This window comes from Symphalangus syndactylus, chromosome 3 (genome assembly GCF_028878055.3).
Source record: "Symphalangus syndactylus isolate Jambi chromosome 3, NHGRI_mSymSyn1-v2.1_pri, whole genome shotgun sequence".
Classification (NCBI taxonomy): Eukaryota; Metazoa; Chordata; class Mammalia; order Primates; family Hylobatidae; genus Symphalangus; species Symphalangus syndactylus.
The window spans coordinates 113,717,971-113,731,994 of record NC_072425.2 but is presented as its reverse complement, the minus strand read 5'-3'; the positions used below and the strand labels follow the sequence as shown (position 1 = coordinate 113,731,994).

Genomic DNA, 14,024 nt, shown 5'->3' with positions numbered 1-14,024 from the left:
ATTGGACAGTTTTGTTGTAGGAAGATGAGGAGGTACTTTGTATTGCTTATGTTTTTAGTGAAATAAGAACTGAGGTCATCCACTGGGGTGGATGATTTGAGGAGAAAGGAGGTTTGAAATAGTCTTTTTGGAAAGTGGGAAAAACAAACATGCTGTGGAAATAATGCAGTTACTGAACACTGCTGAGTGCCCATTTGAGATGTGTGTTCATGCATTTAAAATTAGACGAGATGACGTGTTGTGTTTTTTTTCTTCAGTATCAGTGAGGGGCAGGAGGGGCAGGTGCAAAGGAAGAGGGGCTGAAGGATTAAAGCTTTTTGCAAGGGAGAAATAATTTGAGGCCATTGAATCTATCATGGGTAAAGTGAAAATTGGGCCAGGCCTGGTGGCTCATGCCTGTAATCCCAGCACTTTGGAAGGCCTAGGTGGGCAGATCACCTGAGGTCAGGAATTTGAGACCAGCCTGGCCAACATGGTGAAACCCCATCTCTACTAAAAATACAAAAATTTAGCTGGGCACAGTGGCTCGTGCCTGTAATCCTAGCTACATGGGAAGCTGAGGCAGGAGAATCGCTTGAGCTGATGAGTGAGAGGTTGCAGTGAGCTGAGATCATGCCACTGCACTCCGGCCTAGGCGACAGAGTGAGACTTCATCTTCAAAAAAATAAAAGGGGGGAGAGAAAATTGAAAAAATGATGTGTGTTGATGGGATGGGCAGAATTTAAGCCACTGAGGTTAGTCTCAATAAGGAGACTATAATTAGAACTAGTTTTTGTTTTTTGTCTCTTTTTTTTTTTGGTCTATCACCTAGGGTGGAATGCAGCGGTGTGATCATGGCTCACTGCAACCTCGACCTCCTGGGCTCTAGCAGTCCTCCCACTTCAGCCTCCTGAGTAGCTGGGACCAGGCACATGCCACCACACCTGGCTAATTTTTGTATTTTTTGTAGAGACCCGGTTTTGCCATGTTGCCCAGGCTAGTCTCGAACTCCTGAGCTCAAGCAATCTGCCCGCCTCAGCCCCCAAAGTGTTGGGATTACATGTGTGAGCCACAGCACCTGGCTTGTTGTTTGTTTTTACCTACCCCCTAGGAGCCCATTAAGACTAACTCAGTTATACCTTTCATCCCTGTTTACCACATTTACACAAAAATCCCAGACTGCTCATGTTATCCCTTGTCAGCTGGATTCACGGATTTGTGCATGGTCTAATTTGATCCAAATCTCCCATTGCTCTGATCTACCCTCACGACTTCCCCAAACCCTTCTGCTGTACTTTCTGGAGCTCACCATCAGCAAAATCCATTATATCCTCAACCTTTTCTCTAAAAGATGTTACTAAAGCTTGATTATTCATTAAGCTTACTACTTCCCCTGTACCCTCCCAAGGGGGGAATTTTTTTTCTTTTATATAGCACTACAGGGCCTGTGGGAGGTGTTGGTATCCTTTTTGTTTCCCTTTGCCCTTTCTGTTTTCCCTTCTTCCTTAACAATTTTAGCCTTTTTGGGGAAAAAAATGCCTTCAGGTTATATCACCACTACATTGTTGCAGTGACTTTCCTCTTGCCCATTCCCCTTCATCTATTGATTGCTTTAGCTCCAGTGCCTGTCTTTCTTTCCATTACTACCTCAGTCATATTCTTGATGATTTTAGCTTTCAATTGTAGACGATCCATAGGCTCTCATTTCCTTCAGTTTATAGCTCTAGGAAACTACATCTTTCAGTACTCCAACTCAGCTGTTCCTTTGGCCACATTGTGATTTACAGTTTAATGATGCTACTGCTCTCTTCACAGCTCCATTCCTACTTCCCCGTCTTCACTTCTTTCTGGTTCTTCACCATCATTACTCCCAGGCATACACATTCAAATCTTTGTCACCTCTCCCCAGTACTAATGTGGTAAAACCTAAACATTGTTTAAAATTTAATTTGTCTTTTCTCTACATATCAAAGATACCTACTCTAGCAATTTACTTGGCCAGAGAAAACCATAAAACCTCACTTAATGATCTCAGTTAAATCTCAAGTTGGCCCCCAGCACTACTGTGCTATCTTCCTTGGTTAGCTTATTCTTTCACTTCCAGAGAAGACTGTTTTATGCCTTTCGCTCTCCTTCTTGTTAGCTAAAAAACTCTTGTTTTTCACAACAGATATGAGCAATCTTCCTATCATGACATTTACCGGCCTTTCAGCGATGGGCAGAATAATGGTCCCCCCTAGATGTCTACTTTCTAATCCCTGAAATTGTTAATATGTTAGGTTACATGGTAAAGAGGAATTAAGGTTGCTAGTCAGTTGACCTTGAAATGGGGATGTTATCCTGGATTATTCACATGTGCCCAAAGTATATAATCACAAGGGTCCTTATTCATGGAAGAGGGAGGCAAAGGAGAGAACCAAAGAGATGGCAGTATGAGAAGGTTATGGTCTTCCCTTAATGGCTTTGAAGATGGAAGAAGGGGTTCATGAGCCCAAGGAATGTGGATAGCCTCTAAAAGCTGGAAAAAGGAAGGAAACCAATTTTCTTCTAGAGCCTCTAGAAGGAACACAGCCCTGATGGCACCTTCGTTTTAGCCCAGTAAGACACATTTCAGATTTCTGGTCCTTAGACCTGTAAGATAATAAATTTGTGTTGTTTTAAGCTACTAAGTCAGTAGTAACTTGTTTTTGCAACCAGTGAAAATATACTAATTCAAATATTTGCCCATTTTCTACCCCCTTGCAATATGTTACTGCAAATTCATATACTTTTCTTTTCTTTTTAAAATATAAATGAACTCCTCTGACTCCTAAGGACAACTCTTCTGTGTCTGTGCTGAGTCCCGCTTCCTCTTGCCTAGTCAAGGACATTGCTTTTGCATTATCCTCTCTCTCTGCTGCTTATCAGTTTTCTTTCTTTACTTGATTATTCCAGTCTGTAACATCTTCCATCTTAAAAGGAAAACAATTCACCTCTTGTCTCCTTCAAGTATCAGGCCCCAGTCGAAGCCATCATCCCATCTCTCTTAGATTGTTCTCACCTGGACCACTTTAGTCACCTCCTAACTTGCCATACCTTCTCTTCACCCTTGTAATCTGTTCTCCGTGTAACAGCTGGAGTGACCTTTTTAGTTAGACCACATTATCATTCCCTTGCTTAAAACCATCCATTGGTTTCCTTCCCATCTACTGGAAACCACTTTCTGAGGCCAGTATAATCGGGTCTCAACCTTATCTACCACTCTACCCTTTTCTCTCTGCCTCAGCTGCACTGACCTTGTTTTCCTTTAAGCAGATCAACTCATATTTATTCTAATGCCTTTGTGCTTGCTGTTTCCTCTGCCTGAAACACTCTTCTGCGGTTGTTTCCATGGCATACTTTCTCACTCCATTCAGTTTTCTGCTCAAATATCCCCCAGGTTTATCCTGAGGTAGCACCCTTCTGCCACCCTCACCCTTTCCAACCATTTATTGATAAATTTGGCATCAGGTTTATTTTCTTTTTTCTTTTCCAGCCCTAAACTTTGAAAGGGGTATGGTCAGGAGATGACAGCAATAAAAGAGTAGTGGTGGTAGAGGTGAAAGTATCTGGATGTTTTTGAAGGGGAAGAAAGAAGAAATGGTTTGGAGGTAGCCATGAGGAACAAGGAAAATACATACCTCATCCCCTAGGTCTTGAGGAAATAAGGTATAAGAGAAAAAAGAGTAATGTTATCAGGAGACTATTCTTCCTCATAGTTGATGAAAAGATTTCATGAGATAATGTATGTAAAGCACTTAATAGTGACCCGTAAATAATACCCAACAGTATATTTCCTTCAAGCGGCAGTGTATATCTTCTCTTTCTTCCTCTTTTTCCATTTTCTTTTCTTAGAAGGTAGGGGCGGGGATCGTATAAGAAGATCCTTGGCAAAAAGACAAGTACCTAAAGATAGGGCTATATCAGAATAGTCTGAGGTTTACAGCAAACAAACAGTTCTTGGGGAGTTAAGGTGTGCCAAAGAAATCGGAGATAATCCATTGTCAGTGGCTTACCAGGTGTTACCAGACTGGACAAAATTCTTTTCCTTTGCCACTCAGGCATACTGTATCCTTTTCTACTGAAAATTATTTTATTGAGTTATCATAGCTAGATATTACTGCAGTTAAATTACCTGATGAGTAATTAACATTAAAATAATCCAAAAGAGAAACCTGTTAATTCAAATGGCTCTCCTCCAAGATTCCACTGGTCTTCTCCCCTTCCCATTTCTGTTCCTAAGTAAAATTAGAAAGGTCTGTAGTAGTTTGGGATTTATGTGGTTTTCAGGGTATTTGAAACTCATGGATTTCTAGATGTCTCACATGGAACAAGTGTCAGGAATATATATTTATATCATAGTAACTGCAATTCCATTAATATATTATTTTTGTTATGTGATATATTTGATGACTATATGATAAATAAAATATTGGAAGAATGCCTACTTTTCTTCTATTGGATATATGCATTTTTACTCCTGTTTAACCTTAGATTTGAGTCTTGTGTTTTCTGTTTCTGTTTCCAGAGAGTGAAGGGCGTTCCCCAAACCACATTGTAGTGCTGTGTCGAGGCCGAGCTTTTGTCTTTGATGTAATACATGAAGGATGTTTGGTCACCCCGCCAGAGCTTCTCAGGTTTTCAGACTACTTTCTTGAGTCTCATTAGGTCTTATGGTGTTGCTTGAATTAAAATATACATGTTTAGAATTGCCTTTCAAGGTGATAGTAAGCTGAAAAATAAGAATTTTATGCATGCTTTTTTAAAAAAAATCTATTTGTATTTTTTATTTAAATTATTTTTAAATTTTACTAGACATATATAAGTATGTTCACTTGGAGAAAAGAAAAACATTACATATATTACCAATTCCATTCCCTGCCCCAGAATTAATCACTCTTACTAGTTTAGTGTGTTCCATCATTCCATACCTGTTGCAATGAATTTACATGCATACCTAGCTTAAAATATATATATATATACATATATAATACATATTATATGTATATATATATATTTTAAGCTAGGTATGCATGTAAATATGCATACCAATAATATGTATTATATGTATATATATAATATATAATATGTATTATATATTGTATATATAATATATAATACGTATTATATATGTATATATAATATATAATATGTATTATATATATATAATATATAATACGTATTATATATTATATATAATATATAATATGTATTATATATATATAATATATAATACGTATTATATATTATATATAATATATAATATGTATTATATATGTATATACATACATATGGTATACATTTTCTGTGTATATGTTTTAAAGTATATTATGGAAAATTTCAGAATGTATAGGGGATTATATAATGATAACTCCCATGTACCCATCTTCTAACTTCAACAGTTACCAACTCCTAGCATCAACAGTTATAAACTCATAGTCAGTGCCATTTCAACTATACCTCTTTTGTCTTTTCCCTCACTTTCCCATGGATTATTTTGAAGATAATCTGACATAATATCGTTTCATTATAGATATTTCAGTATACATCTCTAAAATAGAAGGACTCTTAAAATACACATTTAGTACCATTATCATACCTAATGACTTCTAAAAAATAAATTTTTTTTTTGAGACAGAGTCTTGCTCTGTGTCCAGGCTGGAGTGTAGAGGCACAATCTCGGCTCACTGCAACCTCCACCTTCCAGGTTCAAGTGATTCTTCTGCCTCAGCCTCCCAAGTAGCCAGGATTACAGGTGCCCACCACCATGGCCAGCTAACTTTTGTATTTTTAGTAGGGATGGGGTTTCGCCATGTTGGCCAAGCTGGTCTTGAACTCCTGGGCTTAAATAATTCACCTGCCTTGGCCTCCCAAAGTGCTGGGATTACAGGCCTGAGCCACCACACCCAGCCAAATAAACAGTGTTTTAATATCATTAACAGACAATCAATTGTTCTAATTGTTTCCTAATTGTTGGATATATATATCTATTTATAACTTAAATTATTTTTATTAAATATTGCAAACATGTACAAAACTGCACACAGAAATGTACAACTAAATACTCATGTAACCTGCACCCAGGTCAAAAATTAGAACATTTCTAATATTCCAGAAGATTCCCCTCATCCCTCTTCCATACTTTCACGCCTTCCCAGGGGCAGTCATTTAGGTTGTTTACAGTTTGCATTATTATTTGAAAAAGGCTGCTGTGAAAATCCCTGTGTAAGTCTTTTGGTGTACACATGCATGTATTTCTGTCTGGAACACACCCAGGAGAGAATTTGCTGAGTCATAGGATATGTGTATTGTTCAGCTTCATTAGATAATGCCAGTTTTCCAAAGTAGTTATGTCTACTAGTGTGTGAGTGTTGTAGGAGTTCCTTGTACATTCTGGGTAAGAGTTCTTACTTGGTTGTGTGTGTTGCAATACACAGAATACAAGATGTTTATAATTGACCTTTTGTTCTATTAAACACATCTTCCTGATGAACAGAAGTTCTTAACTGAATGTAGTCCAGTTTATTAATCTTTTAATCTTTACCATGCAGATTATACATTTTGTGTTCTGTTTTAAAAAGTTTTTCCCTAACTCAGTGCCAAGAAGATAATTTCCTATGTTCTAGAATTTTGTTTTGCCTTTTACGTTTGTATTTATAGTCTTCCTAGAGTTAATTGATTTTTGTGTTTGACATGAGGCACAGGGGTAGTTGCACATTTAAAAAATAGTGTTATTTTTCTAGTTAGTTTCTTTTAATCAACAATAAATGTAATCTTTTCATATTGGTACAAATACATCTACCATATTCTTTTAAACTATTACATAAAATTCCATCAAATGGATATATTATAGTTGATGTAACCATTTCTCTGTGATATGACATTAAAGTTGTTTCCATTTGTTGCTATAACAAATAATTAACATATTCAAACATGCCTCTTTGTGTATTTAGATAAAATATCTATGGTTTGATATTAGAAGTGAAATTTTCACATCGTCTGATGTATACATTTAAAATTTTTGACTAAGTCAAATTGTCATCCACAGTGGCATTGATTTTTTCTGCCAGCATTATGTGAGGACACCCACTTCTCCTAATCATTGTTGACATGGTACTATTAAAACATATCTGGTGAGGAGGGGACACAGTGGCTCATGCCTGTAATTGCAACATTTTGGGAGGCTGAGGCTGGAGGATCACTTATGGCCAGGAGTTGAAGACCAGCCTCGGCAACATAGGGGGACCCTGTATCTATAAAAAGTTAAAAAATTAGCTGGACATGATAGTGCTACTTGGGAGTGCTCCCAGCTACTTGGAAGGCTGGGGTGGGAGGATCACTTGAGCCCAGGAGGTCAAGGCTACAGTGAGCTGTGATTACACCACTGCACTCCAGCCTGGGTGACAGAGCAAGACGCTGTCTCAAAAAAAAAAAAAAAGCTATATCTAGTGAACTGACAGGTGAAAAGTGGTTTTCATTGTTGTTTGAATTGGCAGATCCCTCATTACAAGTGAGGTTGAGCATTTTTATATGTTTTATAGGCCATTTATTTGTGTTTTCTGTGAGTTACTTTTGCCTATTTTTCTGTTGGCTATTTTACTTTATCCTTATTGATTTATAGCAATTATTTATATAGTCTCTACATTAATCCTTTATAGATTATGTGTGTTGCAAACATTTTCTTCCAGTTAACTTGAAACAAATTTTGGAAATTGTTCAATCTTAATTTTGATATAGGCAAATGTATCTTTTTAATCATTTGCTTTTGTATCTTGGATAATATTTGTGTGTCTTCCCATTACATGTTTTAGTTAGAGTGTTTTAAATTTGACATATAATTATTAGATCAGGCTTATTAATTGAATTATTCAAAGCCACTCTTCCAGAAATTGAACACATGTGCTTCATGGGCTACATTCAGCCTGTGACCTATTTTGCTTGGATAGCAGAATTTGAATCACTGTTTAAAAATCAGGAAAATTTAGATAAACATCTGGATTTCTGTTTTTGCCTTGAAAAAAACCCCAAAGTTCTGACAACCACCAATGTACTTTCTGCCTCTATAAATGTGCCTATTTTATACATTTTATTAATATAGGAATGGCATCTTACAACATGTAGCCTTTTGTGTGTAGCTTCTTTCACTTAGCATAATGTTTTCAAGGTTCATCCATGTTTTAGCATGTATGAATACTTTATTCCTTTTTATTGCTGAATAACATTCTATTTTACAGATATGCCACATTTTATTAACTATTCATCAGCTGATGGACATTTGAGTTGTAAATCTACTTTTTGTCTATTATGAATAATAGACAAATAGTAAATTATTCATAATGCTTCCATGAATATTGTATACAGGTTTTCATGTAAACATATGTTTTCATTTCTCTTGGGTATATTTTAGGGGTAGAATTGCCGCCAGGTCATATGGTAATTCTATGTTTAACTATTGAGAAACTACCAGAGAGTTTTCCAAAATGGTGCAGTATATTAGGGTTCCAGTTTCTCCACATCTTCACCAACACTTATTGTCTGCATTTTTTATTGTAGCCATGCTAGTAAAAGTGGGATCTCATTGTAGTTTATATTTGATAATGATGTTGAAGATTTTTTCACATGCCTTTTGGCCGTTTGTATATATCTTCCTTGGAGAGATGTCTAATCAGATACTTGGCCAATTTTTAAATTAGGTTGTCTTTTTATTATTGAATTGTAATCGTTCTTTAGATATAAGTCTTTTTACAGATATATAATTTTGCAAATTATATGTCCTAGGCTTGGCTTTTCACTTTCTTTTTTTTTTTTTTGAGACGGAGTCTCGCTCTGTTGCCCAGGCTGGAGTGCAGTGGCACAATCTCGGCTCACTGCAAGCTCCGCCTCCTGGGTTCACGCCATTCTCCTGCCTCAGCCTCTCCGAGGGCTTTTCACTTTCTTGATGGCCTCTTTTGATGCACAATATTTTTCATTTTGACAAAATCCAATTTTATCTCTTTTTTTGTTGTTACATGTGCTTTTGGAATTGTATCTAAGAAACCATTGCCTAATCTGAGGACATGAAGATTTACACATATATTATCTTTTAAGATCTTTTTAAAAAAATTTGTGGGAAGGGGGAGATAATGTTTAAATATACATTTAGTTGGAAATGTTGGCAGGAATTGAAGTAGAGATATCCAACAAGCTTTTGGAACTTTGGTAACAGAGATTGAGAGAAAAAATGGTGTTGAAGTTAGAGAGTTGGTTGCCTCTTACATAAAGGTGATAATTGAAACTATTAAAGAAGTAGACGAGATTACCAAGGGAGAAACTTATAAGAGGAGCTTGGAAAGGCCGGTGACAGAAATTTGGGAAAAGACACATTCAGCAGTGTAAGGAGAACAAATGGTCAATGAAAAACACTTCAATGAGGTACGGAGACCACAATGGGACCGTGTGAAAAAATCAAATAAGAAGATAATTTTAACATTCATACCTGAGTGTCAAACATTCTATAATGAGGAAAATTAGACTTAAATAAAGCTACTAGGTTTCCTTAATGGGACATTATTGGTGACTTTCAAGATAATCACTGGAGAACAAAAATTGAGGACAGTAAATTAAAGAGTGAATGGAAAGCGATGAAGCAGAAACCAGATTGTGTGGAGTATAGAATATTTTTAAAAATATATGATTCTGTAATGCAGATATTTTTAATGTGGATTATAGAATATTTTTTAAAATGTATGATTCTGTAATGCAGATATTTTTAATACCAATCTTTGTGCTTTGAAATATAAAAAATTAGATGTGTAGCTGAAAAACAGGTGCATAGTTAGCCAAATTAAAGGAAAAGAGGGATTATCTTGTTACCAAATCTGTATCTCTTAATGGCAACTATTTGGGCAGTTATGTGACCTTTTATTATCAAACGTAAAATTTCATTTCAGGTTTAACACATTTTCCTTTGTAATTTCTCCCTACTAATGACCACCTTGTAAAACGAACATGAAAATGATTATTTCAGGGAGGAAGAAAAAGTTTCATAGTCAAAACTCGTGCTTTAAGGTAGTTGGTAAGGGAAAGGTAGCAACAAGTACCATATGGAGAGAAACAGGTTGATTTTATTTAGAAATTCAGAGTTTACGCTAGTAACCACAAACTGAAAAAGCTCTATTTATAATTGGAGCAAAATCAGTAGTTACTAAAGAAAGTAAGCAGGAAGAGAGGCAAGGCAAGTTGCTCTCGCTATAGATGCAGATTGGTGAAGAAACCCTTATTCTGTTCCTCAGGACACCATTAATTTGCAAATAAAAAGGGGGGAATTTTTCAGCAAGAAACGTATTTCTTTATCAGTGTTACAGATATAATGAACAAACAGAGGAGAGTATGTGAATCAGTAGATAAATGATGAATTCCAATTTTGAATGATGAAGTCAGAACTGATGGCTACTAGTGGCGTTTTTTGACCATTTATTAAGCTACATTAGCTCACTTCCTGAGAAATCTTTGAAAGCTTTTAAATTGAAGTAATTTATTAACATGTGCCATGAAGTAGAGCTAAATTAAAGCTCTGTGGATTTTTGACTGATGAAAGTTTCTTTATGGGAGAACCCAGTTATTTATCTGCTGTATGTTTAAAGATACATGAAACTCAGCAATCTGGGAGCATAAAATACTATGGAGGGGGAGTAGTTTATCCTTAGCTAATAGAGTCTTTAAAAATATAATGATTAGAAGTAACAAAGTGGCACATATGAAAATACTTAAAACTGATTATATGGTATTTCTATTTTTTTTGGTAAAACACAAATATTAATTGAGTATACAGTAAGTCCTCTGGTTAAATATATACGCACATAGATTTTAGTTAGATAAGACGTACATTATATTTGTGCAATTGATTACCAGGATATTTTTCAAGTTCTCCATTGTCAGGATATTTACAGTAAAAAGGATATTTACTTGTAACCTAGAAGTGCATGCATATTTCCAAAGTATATATCAGCCAAACTAAATTTAGCCAATAACTAAATTTATTTACTGAAATTAAATTATTGTCAAATATGCTTTTGGTGTTAATAGAACACAATCACTTAAACAATATGTGATGTAGGAAATCTATTGGCATCATAAGTGGTTTCTTTGGGTAATATATCCAAACATTTAAATATTGATCAATGTTATGACGTTTTAAAGGCCAAAGTAGTTACTTTCTGCCTGTACTCTTTTTGAATCTTCTTTTCATCTTCCATAAGACAACTGACGTATATCCACAAGAAGTGCCACAGTGAACCTGATGGACCTGGGATTGCAGCATTAACTAGTGAGGAGCGAACTCGATGGGCTAAGGTTCTGATTTACACTTTTCTTAATGAAGCTTTTCTCTAACAAACTCTTTTGATGTATTGCATTTCAGTTGGAATATTTGATCATCATCTCCTTGCCCTTTAGGCACGAGAATATCTGATTGGCCTTGATCCAGAGAACTTGGCTTTGTTAGAAAAAATTCAGAGTAGTTTATTGGTATATTCCATGGAGGATAGCAGTCCACATGTAACACCAGAGGATTATTCTGAGGTACTTAACTACCTTCTGTTTTTTTTTTTTAATTGCAGATTTTTCTGGAAGACTCATATTTATTGAACATGGAGGTTTTTATTCTTTTTCTACATTTAGGCTCTTGAAACTTTTTCTTAGTTATACAATATACTTGTTCCAAGTTGAAGCTTATAAAGTAGATAGTAAATTGGTAAATCCTTGCCGCATTGTTTAAGTTTGTTTAGCTATATATTATACTTTGTTTAAAGAAGTATGACTTTGCATATCACATGTCAGTGTTGCTCAACCTTTTCATTGCTTGCATACTCAGAAAATTTACACAGAGCACTAAGTTAATGAACTTTTCTTGCCAAAGGTGAAATGAGAACCTAATCATAACCTGCATCAGTGTATCTTGACACCATAGTTGGGACTGTCTCTCCTAAGAATTATGTCACCCTTGTAAGTCATTTATTTTATCATTTGGTTAATTACTGAACACGTTGATGTCAGTGACGTTAAGGGTAAATATGGCCTTATTTTATGCTCCCCTGCCACCCCCAGGGTGACATTTCAGTTTTCCAGGAAATAATAAAAGATAGTAATTGTATTAGAAATCTCATAGTCTTATGAAAATACTTAATTATTTTATAATGAATTAATCGGTATTAAATAATAGGAAAAAATATCAAGGATTGAAAAACCTTGTAGCAAGGAGGGAGATTTTTTTGTTTTGTTTTGTTTTGTTTTTTTTTTGAGAATCACCAGACTTCTTTTTAAGGAAGAATGTATTTTAATGCAGTGTCGTTCAAACTTTTTTTTTTTATTATTATACTTTAAGTTTTAGGGTACACGTGCACAATGTGCAGGTTTGTTACATGTGTATCCAAGTGCCATGTTGGTGTGCTGAAAACTTTTTTGACCACAATTTTTAGTTACAAATACATTTAGATTGCAGCCCATTATATATACATGTGTATATGCATGCAAACACATATATAAAATAGGAGTTTCACAGAGCACTAATTACTTTTATTGTCTGTGAGGTACACTGATATTTCCAGTCTATTTTATTCTCCTTTTTTGTAAGGAATATTGATTATGATGCACTGAACTGATTTCATGATCCATTAATAGGCCAAAGTATACAGTTTGAAAAACAGGTTTAGTAGGAAATGAATTCTTAAAATATTTCCTCCTAACGAGACTTTAATGACTAAACTTTTATCAAGATCTTTTATCCTATTCAAGTTACAAAACCCTTATCCTCTCAATTCTATGTTCTGTAAACATTCATGAATATTGTACCAGCATTTTCTCTTCTGGTAGGACTTTCTTAACTTGAGATTTTGAGAAACCCCTAAAGTCAGGGCCAGAATTACTCTCTCGAGTATAACTGTATTATGATTTTATTAAATTTGGTTGACCTGAAGAGGAATGGTGAGATAATATATGTGTTTAAGATGTAAATTCTTACAAACCAATATTAAACCCTTTTAATTTGGAAAAATTAAATTTATTTTAGATTATTGCAGCCATCCTTATTGGAGATCCAACAGTACGCTGGGGTGACAAATCCTATAACTTGATTTCCTTTTCTAATGGAGTATTTGGCTGTAATTGTGATGTAAGTAAACTACTGAAATTTTTTTCTCTTTTGATCTTTTAGGTTAAATTAATGACAATAAATCATAAATACTTGTGCTGGGGAACAGTGTAAGTGAACAGTAATTTAGTTTTATGGCACTTTGGTGAAAAGTTTAGTTATGAATTCTCAGTGAAAGTAGAGTATAGGACAAGTTATTTTCTTCTGTAGTAAGGCCAGTTTGTTGTGTACTATATCTGCAAAGTGGAATTTGCATATAATATTTATGTAATATAAGCTCTTAAAACACAGTATTATCTGCTTGCTGAGAATACCTATTTCAAAAGGTATTATATGGCATTATGTATGTGTTCTATGCACAGAGCAATGCATATGGATATATTTATAGAGTTCAAGATTCACCTAGTAACTAGGTAACTATTTTCCTAAAATGACACATGATCTTTGGAACACTATTTAGGCTGTGGATATTAAAATGGCAGTTACTACCATTTTGACCATTTTCATAAAAAATAAACAACTTTTCTTGTTTCTCCTCTGTTCCCCTCCCATGGACATCTTTACTAGCTCTGTCTACTAACTGTCTGATAGGCATTCAGGAGGTCTATGAACCAAGAAAATTGTTTCTAAAGGGGTTTAGGGCTGGGCATGATGGCTGATACCTGTAATCCCAGCACTTTGGGAGGCCAAGGCAGGTGAATCACTTGAGCTCAGGAGATGGAGACTGGTCTGGGCAATGTCATGAAACCCCATCTCTACAAAAAATACCAAAATTAGCCTCACATGGTGTTGTGTGCCTGTGGTCCCAGCTACTTGGGAGGCTGAGGTCTAGGAGGATTGCTTGAACCTGGGAGGTTGAGGGTGCAGTGAACGGTGTTTGGGCCAGTACACTTCAGCCTGG

General features: G+C 35.5%; 1 protein-coding gene across 13 annotated transcripts in view; it reads left to right on the top strand.

Annotated features, from left to right (window-relative positions):
* The window catches only part of CROT (carnitine O-octanoyltransferase), a 56,987-nt gene that overhangs the window by 19,187 nt on the left and 23,776 nt on the right, over nucleotides 1–14,024 (top strand). For all 13 annotated transcript variants that reach the window (XM_055272845.2, XM_055272844.2, XM_063636432.1 and 10 more), the window contains 4 exons: nucleotides 4,526–4,634; nucleotides 11,235–11,328; nucleotides 11,431–11,556; nucleotides 13,043–13,144. In XM_055272845.2, coding sequence (XP_055128820.1) covers nucleotides 4,526–4,634; nucleotides 11,235–11,328; nucleotides 11,431–11,556; nucleotides 13,043–13,144 — 431 coding nt within the window. The remainder of the gene's footprint in view (nucleotides 1–4,525; nucleotides 4,635–11,234; nucleotides 11,329–11,430; nucleotides 11,557–13,042; nucleotides 13,145–14,024) is intronic.